At 39.8% G+C, this 9,470-nt stretch overlaps 1 protein-coding gene across 1 annotated transcript in view; it reads left to right on the top strand.

The window, feature by feature from the left end:
* MAST4 (microtubule associated serine/threonine kinase family member 4) overlaps positions 1 to 9,470 on the top strand; it is a 585,627-nt gene that overhangs the window by 205,140 nt on the left and 371,017 nt on the right. The window contains exon 3 of the mRNA XM_007457090.1: positions 2,685 to 2,809. Coding sequence (XP_007457152.1) covers positions 2,685 to 2,809 — 125 coding nt within the window. The remainder of the gene's footprint in view (positions 1 to 2,684; positions 2,810 to 9,470) is intronic.

Here is a 9,470-nt window from a genome sequence, read left to right as displayed (position 1 = left end):
AGGGAAAGACACAGGAGGGACCGGGGTGGAGGTGGGGAAAACCCTATTGATTCTGATGACTGGAGGTTGGTATATTTTTCACAAGTAATGTTTTTCAAATAGTGGGAGTTATTTCTATGTTAAAGAAATCATTTATTCATGTACTACTGATGTTGGCATTCCTAAATGCAGTCTGTGGTCTTCCTGTCCTTCTTTATTAATGTCCTGCTTTGGGGTCTAAAGGGGGCCGATTTACCAAAACACCTGTTAGTCCAGCTTTTAGTCAATGTTTCAAAATAAGGCAAAGAAAAGAATTTTTAAAATCTGTCAGAAAAATTACTGAAATGTTGATAGTGGTTTTCCCTGGTATGATTATAGGTGATCTTTAAATATATATATATATTTACATTTACTACTTGAGAGTGAAGAGAAACCAAAACCAAGCAAAAAAAAAAGATACTTGTCATTTTTACTGCTGTGATGGCTAAATAACTAACATGTACTGAGTGCTTCACTTAAAAAACCCGCTAATCTCCTCAACAACTTGACATAGTCAATCCTATGCTCTCCATTTTAGAGATGGAAAAACCAAGGCCAAGAGAGGTTGACTCACTTCGTTTCCCATATCACTGAGCTACAGGTCAAGATCTCAAAAGTAGATCTAGTTTTCTCTGGAGTCTGTGCTTTTACTATATAATAAGAGAGTAAAAGAACAATTTTGGCAAAATAAAATACAAATTTTTGAAAGCACTTAGAGTGTTAGACCTCTTTTTTTAAAAAAAAGTATTTATTTATTTGGTTGTGCCAGGTCTTAGTTGCAGCTTGTGGGCTCCTTAGTTGCAGCACTCAGGCTCCTTAGCTGTGGCATGCGAACTCTTAGTTGCATGTGAGATCTAGTTCCCTGACCAGGGATGGAACCTGGGCCCACTGCACTGGGAGCATGGGGTCTTAACCACTGCGCCACCAGGGAAGTCCCAGCATTAGACCTCTTAACATGGACAGTTGATGGGAGCTGACCCTAGCTTCTGTACTGCCAGTTAGCCTGTGGACTAATAGCAAACTAGTGTCAATGAAAAAATTAATCAGTTGATCTAAGGAAGAAATGGAAAACTTTATTCAAGCCAAATTAAGGACTATAACCCAGGAACAGCCTCTCAGAAAGCTCTGAGAACTGTTCTACCCATTAGAGGTCAAAGCACAGTTATGTAGATTTCTAGAGACAGAGGTCTGTACATTAAATGATATAGATAGTTTGCATAATCCAGATCAGCAAGGACAAGGTGAGTAGTGGGTCATGGGTCATTGCAGCCCCTTAAAAAATTAAGAAGGCATGTCACCTTTTAAGGAGTTGTCTTGTTGGTGCTAGGAGAATGTTGCTGTTTATGGTTGAGCAGGTATTCCTGCCGATGGGAGAGGATTTGGTTAATGCATAAATGCAAGTACACAATGCATAGTGAGGGCTAGAGGGAAGGTATTCCTGCTGACGGAGAGGTTTGGTTGATGTGTAACGCAGATACACAATGCACAGTAGAGGGGGGAGAGGAGGCCAAAGGGCAGAGAAAATTTTTTATGTTTGTTTTTCTTGTCTTGCCATAAAATATGAATTTTCACACTAGTTAATGTATTTCAGCAGTTATTAACCAGTGGGTGCTTGTTAAGTGCATGCCTGAGGAAAGAGAGGGGGGTTCTTTTACAAGGAACAGATCTGCTGGGGGAGAACCCAGGGCATGAATGTTACTTCTGCTGCAGGGCCACCAGCCACACGTGCTGCAGTCCCTCACGATTCCAGGAGGTACAAAGCTGGAGTCCCCACACGTGCAGCCCGTAGATGAGATTCTACGGGTGGCCTGCCATCTTTTCATTGTCTTCACGTGTTTTGGGGGAGAGAAGTACCCATTTGTTCTTTCATCATTCAACAAATATTTAATGAGCACCTACTATGACCAGTCACTGTGCTACAGATAAAAATCAAACATGGTCTCTGCTTTTACTGAGCTTCATTACTATGTGAATATTCATGTCCCTCCTAACTTAAAGGCTTATGTGTGGATAACTAGTCTAATCCATGTACTAAAGAAGTAATACAGTGTGAGTTGGTTCAGCTGTTTGACTTTTAAAGATATACACATATATATGAAAGTTCAAGGTTGATGGAAATTGCTCAGTGAACCTACACTAACATTAATGTCCTGATTTATGCAAATGGGTACCATCACCTGTCCTGTGGACATGGTTGGATATACACCAGTTCTTCAGAGAGAGAAGCTGGGAGAAAGGGGCACCAGCCCCATTTCAACTTGAAAGACTTACAACTCTTCCTTTTGTTGGTCATGATCTTTGTAGACACTTTTCTAGTTGATTGCTAGATCACTTTCCGTACTAGATATTTTAAAAGTACATTTGTAAATGCACATGTTTATATCTACGATGGTAAGAATGCTTTGTATACTTATATATATCCTCAGCACAGTAACAAGAAGCTACAGATGCTGGAGGTGAAGAGGTTTACCTGGGTTTATGTGGAAAATAGGGGTCAGAACTTGCAACTAGATCTCCCAACTTAATTAAAACAATTTGCTTCCGGTTGCTATAAATCAATGTAATCGCAACGTATGGCAGAAGTGGTATAGAAGAAGGATGCCATTTCTAGGGAAGCACTGCCATTCTGCCTGCTACTCATACTGTCTTCTCTTTAACTCCAACAGGGAGGTACCTCCTTCCAAACCCGGTGGCGGGGCAGGCCTGGGCAACCTCTGCAGAGACGTCCAACCTCGTGCGCATGCGCAGCCAGGTCCTGGGCCAGTCGGCGCCCTTGCTCACGGCCAGCCTGGTGAGTGTCCTCGGACTCTGTCAGCGGTGGGTTGGGTTTGCTCCATCTCACCACCAACCTAGGGACTGTTCTGAGTTTATTGTTCTAGATAGGAAGTTAAAGCTACCATTAACGTTAAGCACAGATTTGGCAACGTGAAATTCCTTGCTTTCAGCTTGGTAAGTTTTTCCAAGTCCCCCCAGCCTAAGTTGGAATATTTCTGTAAACTTAATGCTATCTCAACTTTTCCCTCAAAAGAAATGAAAATGTTTCTAAGCTTTTTTTTTTTTTTAACTTCTTATTTCAAAATAATTTCAAACTTATAGGAATTTGCAAGAATAAGACAAATACATACAACCCCAGTTGATCCTTTGCCTGGGTTCAAGTATTAACCTCCTGCCCTATTTGCTGTACTGTTTGCTTTCTCTGTGTGTGTGTGTGTGTGTGTGTGTGTGTGTGTGTGTGTGTGTGTGTATGTATATACACACACATATACACACATATAATTTTTTTGAACTCTTTGAGAGTAGGTTATCTATATCATGGCCTTTTGTTATCACAGTTATCAACTTCATTAAATTTATGCATGAAAGAAGTCTTTTGTCTACTCTGCCATCTGTATTTTATTTTTATCATTTGGCCCAATAATGTCCCTTGTAGTATTTTTCCTCCTCCAGTAGAGGATCCAGTCTAGGGTCATGGATGCCATTTAATTATCCTCTACTCTGGAACCACTCCACAGCGTTTCTTTGCCTTTTATGACATCGTCATTTTTGAAGACTATGCAACACTGCCACCTCATTTTTTAATGGAGTATTTCTCATATTACAGTGTCTGGTATGTCTGATGTTTTCTCATGGTGGGCTGCGGGTTTTGCATTCCAGGCCAGAATGTGACATTGGTGATGTCATGTCCTTTCAGATCATGCCATGGGCAGGTGCATGATGTATGTCCATCTGCCCCTCATTATGATGCAAATTTTTTTCACCCAGTCAAGGGGTTGGCCGGTTTCTCCACTGTAGTTAGAACCTTTCTCTTACAGTCGATAAGCCTTTGAGGGTGGGGGAGATACTTTGAGGCCATGCAAACGTGTTTCTCCTCATCAAAAATCTCCTTTAGATTTCATATTCATTGGTGATTATTGCCTGGGTCCTTCTTTTCTAAAATCATTGAAAATGGTCATTATTCCATCTCCAGCACTCTCTCCACATCTACAGTTTGGCACATGGCATAAATATTTGTGCATTTATTAGCAGCATGGACTCCTAGATTCCTTTTTTTTCAAAAAGTAATGTAGACTTTTATTTTTAACCATGATGCTTGCTAGAATTTTGTTTTCCAATGGGCCCATTACTTTTCAGCTTTTACCTTTGGCAGAGCCTAGAAGTCTATACAAGTTACTTTTTTGGTTTTTTTTTAAATAAATTTATTTATTTAATTTATTTTTGGCTGCGTTGGGTCTTCGTTGCTGCGTGCAGACTTTCTCTAGTTGCGGCGAGCCGGGGCTACTCTTTGTTGCAGTGCGCGGGCTTCTCATTGCAGTGGCTTCTCTTGTTGCAGAGCACAGGCTCTAGGCATGCAGCCTTCAGTAGTTGTGGAACGCAGGCTCAGTAGTTGTGGCTCACAGGCTCTAGAGCGCGGGCTCAGTAGTTGTGGTGCACGGGCTTAGTTGCTCTGCAGCATGTGGGATCTTCCCGGACCAGGGATCAAACCTGTGTCCCCTGCATTGGCAGGCGGATTCTTAACCACTGCGCCACCAGGGAAGCCCCTATAGAGGTTACTTTTGCATCGGTGGTAGGGTTGTATAGTAATGGAATAGATTTTTAAATGTCTTTTACTGAGGATGATACAAATAATATATGTCAGTGCATTATGGTGCCTTATAATTTTATGCATTTGTAGTAAATTATGTGGGATATTTGGGAATCATTCAATAATATAGAGAGATTTGATTTAGGTCTGACCTCTAATCCTGCTTTTGTCATTAAGTAGCTGTATAAACTTGAGCAGTTGCTTAGTTTCTCAGATTTTATCAGCTCATCTGCAAACTGCAAGATGAAAAGACCTATTCCAGTCTCTGGAATTCAACCTTGGAATTCCCTGTTTCTAGTTTCAGAATTATAAAGATTCTGATACTGAGTAATTATCCCTAAAAAAGTTTCTTTGAGGATATTTTATGCCTTCAAAATTGACTATGATCTTTAAACTAAAATTTATCTTTTCCTTCCCATGAAAATTTTGGGACTTATTTTTAAAGGTACAGTTAAAGTGATGCATTTTAGCATTTTCCTCCATCCCATCCCCAAGTTCAAAGTTACTTTTTCTTCTTGGGAAATTTTATTAAAAGCTTATTTTACTGTAAGCATCTAATTTTTAAGGAAAGAGGAAAATTCCTCACAATCAGTGATTTTTTTTTTTTTTTTTTTTTTTAAACAGAAGTGCTTTGGGGGCCACTGCAATGTTATTCTTAACATGTAAATAGTAATCCTGTATGTTTATTGCCAGGTAAACCATTCTAATTAAAACAACATTGTTACAAAGTAATGTACCTAATGCTGGTAGTTATGTACTCAGATGTAGAAACTGATTGATTCATTGATAAAACACATGTCAGGTGACCTAAGATATTTGGGAATATGATACAAAAATAAGGAGAACTACTAATAGAAAACATGAGAGTACCCCCTAAAATCGGTCCAGTGACATCAAAGAGTCACTTAACTTACCAGCTTCTTTGCCGTGTGAATTTTTAAAGCGTTTAGGAGAAAAACTAGAGAAAATGCTAAAATACCGTAGAGAGCAAACTTAAAATAGTACCTGGCACCTAACAAGTCTCAAATGTTAGCAATATTAGTACTTCTGTTATTAACATATTATGGGTAAGCTTGGGCACAGAAACCAGGCTATGACTAACCGTTTACTACTAGACAGTAAAGGTTTAAAGTGTAACCCTCATCATATCTTTTCTTCAGAGGTTTCCTTACTTCCTAATTGCAGTCTAAAGAAAACTTATCTGCGGGCTGTCTGACCATGTCTTCTGTCCCCAACCTTCTGTCGTAATATGCGCAGCAGAAGCCGTAGGAGAGCTGCCAGGCAGAGCACAGTCTTGATTTCCTCATTGTTCGGCAGCAATCTGCTCAGGTTTCTCTGCCATATCACTTATTTCAATATGTCACTCAGTACACTTTCATGACTTTGCCTGCTTTTGGTATCCTTTGCAGAACCATTCAAGTTAAGCTATGTTTCTTGGATTGGATTACATCTAAATTATCCCTGCCGATTACAACTAACAGATTTGACAGAGAATGGTGCTGAAGGGGTGTTAATGTACACCTATTAGAACTGTTTTTTTTTCCTTCCCGCCACCCCCCCTTTTTCTTCTAAATAAGTGTGATGTTTCTGGAGGTGCATTGTATGGTAGAACATGCTTCACTCTAATCTTCTCTCCTGGCCACTATCCTCATCCTTGTTGCCCCCCTCTTAGAGCTGTAAGGTGACCTTCCTCCTGACACTTGTCTTAGCATTTATCAAGGTCCGCCTTTGTTTTAGTTCTTTGTGTTTATGCCTAATATCCCCCTGCTAGACTGCAAGCTCCTTGAGGGCAGAATTCCTGTCTGATCTGACTTTCTACTCCTTGCTGTTCCTAACACCACACCTTATATGTAGGAGGCATTCAGTAAATAATGTTGACGGAATGGATAATCATTAGTGAAAAGTGACAGATTGCTTTACTTGCAAGGCGAGAGTGATGATGTGATTCTGTATGCTGTAATGGACCATCTAATAAGACCATCCATCTAAAGCCTTTTTGGTTTTGCTCTCCAGTGTGCATCTTACAATCGTGATTAGCCTCAAAGTCCATGTAGTGGGCCGAATCCCGTTTAGTTCCATATCAGCTGCTCAAAAAATACAGTGACAAAATTCTGAAGAAATTATCAGTGTCGGGCTTAAAAAAAAAAAAAAAAAAAAAGAAATTATCAGTGTCCACCTTCAAGGAAATTTCCTTAACCTGCTTGTAAGCAGTCATGCAGCCACACTGGTTTAAGTATTTTGTTGATTATTTGAAGAGGGAATTATGTGTTCAAGTGTGGAAAAATTGGTAAAATCAGAATCAAGGTGGTTCATGCCCAAAGGACAAGATTACACTTCATAGCACAGTTTTATGTTCAGCACAGCAACAGAACATGTCAGAAAAGTATAGACCGTCCACCTGAGTGGTAGTCTTATGTTAGGAAGATATAAATGAAGGCCTGTGGTTGGGGAGGTATGAATTTCAGTAAAGGCATGACCTATTGTGATTTGAATGCCATAGGCAAGCTTCAAAGTAATGCTAACTGCCTTCTCAAGGAGGAGATTAATTCCTAGGAGGAAGTATCTAGTTTTCCTTGGCAATGGCAAATGTAGTTGTATTCTGTCTCCCAGACACACTGGGCATTTCTGATAAATGGCACATTGCCAATTCATCCTAAGTGGCCTGGTAGCTGGCAGAATACATGCTCAGCCAGTGTCCGCCTGCTGGGGCACCAGCGGGGGGTGCTGATGAAGTGTCAGATGTATACTGTGTATACATTAATCTGAAGAGGGGAAAACTCATTTCCCCATTTGCTTCCTCCACCTTTCTGTCCCTCCCCGCACACATGGGTAGTTCATCAAAGAAGTCATAGTCGTCGAAAGCAGGGGATTTATATAGATGCTGCTTTCTGGCAAGAAAGATGGAAATTTCAGGAGGCAAAACAGGACCAGGGGTAACTTATTTTTCCCTAGGAAAATAAGGTTGTAAGCCTTGATGATTGAAGTTTAGAAATGGTATATGTGGCCATTATAAGAAATATTCACTTCTTTTGTACTTTGGAGTAATAGATGGATGGCAGAAGCACAGTGAAAATTCGTTTCCAGTATTTTTCTCCAGTTTTCTGTTTGATTTGAATCATGAGCCTCATTTGTTTTGATTTTTGTCAGCATCCCTGTCACATTCTTTCTTATTGAGGGCTTCCTTGACCATCCTGTTTGAAAGTCTTTCCCGCACCGCATGCCACACACCCCATTTCACCCACTTTTCTCAATAGCTTTGTCTCCTTCCAGTACACCACATAATTTGCTTGTTATGTATCTCCTATTATTCTGATGAAAAATTCTTGAGAGCAGAGATATTTTTTTCTGTTTTTCCACCTATTTCCCTGGGAGCTAGAACAGTGCTTGGCACATAGTAGGTGCTCAGTAAAGGCTTGTTGAATGTGTAAGTGAATATATTTCCTTTCCGTACCTTTTAAGTGCCCTAGAACAGACTCTTGTTTATCTTTTTGTTTTTAATCTGTATTTCACCTTTTAGGTTTTTATTATTTAGCCTAATCAAGAAGATGTTTTTCAAGCCAAAGAGTAGTTAACTTTGGAAACTGTGTCCAGGAGTTAAACTGTAATTATTCAGTTGGACAATGAGAATGAGGGGGGGAAAGCAGAGTGTTTAAGAGATCACCTCCAGTTTCTACCACTTATTAGCTGTGTGAGCCTCAGTTTGTTCATCTGTGAAGTGGGGCTCATGGTTGTAGCCACCTCATAAGTTTATTGTGAGGAATAAATGAGTAAACTCTTGTGTACTACTTTGCACAGTGTCTGTGACTCAAGAAGTGCTGGCATCGGTGTTCCTGGGGTTGGTAGAAAAATTGATTCTTGGGGGTTGTCAGCTAGGCTTAGCTGGAGTGGTATTCTCAGAAGGGAGGAAATCAGATATTTGATTTGAGTAGAGGTTTAACCTTTTTGTCCTTAGTTTTTTGCATGATGGTGGACCACCTTGTAGTTTCTTTCTCACTTTCACTCTAAATTCACCAACCCAACGAACTGAAAGTTATTTTTCTAGAGCAATTAACTATTTTGAAGGGGGAAGTGCTTTCAGATATTGTTTTTCAATTTTTAATATTAAGTTAAGTGGTATAATTTTATGTTTCGTCAGTGGCCCTCTTTTGGCATTGTATCCATTTGTTGTAATGGAAAAATTATGTTTCATGATGTACTATAAATATTCAAACCAAACTATTCAAACTAATATATTCAGAGAGCCTTGATGAATATTCATCTTTTCCATTTGCAAAAGTGCATGATGAAGAGTAAGGGAAAATTCACTAAATGTGTGCAAAAGTGCATTTTCCCTTTCTAATTCATGCAGAATTTACCGACACAATGTCAGCATTTATTTAGGGCGCAGACTTTATTTGCAGTCATTTAATATTACGTCAATACTTCATTAGCCTTATAGCTCAAAACCAAAAACCCGTGCCGAAGTCCAATTAGTTACCTCTGAGTGAGTGAGTGTTAAATATTGATGTAGGAACAATTTGAATGTCCTTGGATAAATTGCATAACAAAAGTTGTAGGATACAGCTGTGAATTAGCTTTTTTCCTTAGCCATCATAGCTCAATTTAAAGGCTGCATAATACTCCAATGTATGGATTTCTCACAATTTATTACACTATTTCACCTTTTAGGTTATTTCCAAGTTTTTCCTATTGAAAATAATGGTAATGACCAGGCTTTTAATAAGTCTGTGTTCACCTCTGACCGGTGTTTTTTTTTTTTTTTTGGCGGCACACGGGCCTCTCACTGCTGTGGCCCCTCCCGTTGCGGAGCACAGGCTCCGGATGCGCAGGCTCAGCGGCTGTGGCTCACTGGCCCAGCCGCTTCGCGGCA

Source organism: Lipotes vexillifer, unplaced genomic scaffold (assembly GCF_000442215.2).
Source record: "Lipotes vexillifer unplaced genomic scaffold, Lipotes_vexillifer_v1.1 scaffold241, whole genome shotgun sequence".
Taxonomy (NCBI): domain Eukaryota; kingdom Metazoa; phylum Chordata; class Mammalia; order Artiodactyla; family Lipotidae; genus Lipotes; species Lipotes vexillifer.
Note: the sequence above shows the minus strand (reverse complement) of the source record. Positions and strands in the feature narration are given on the sequence as shown.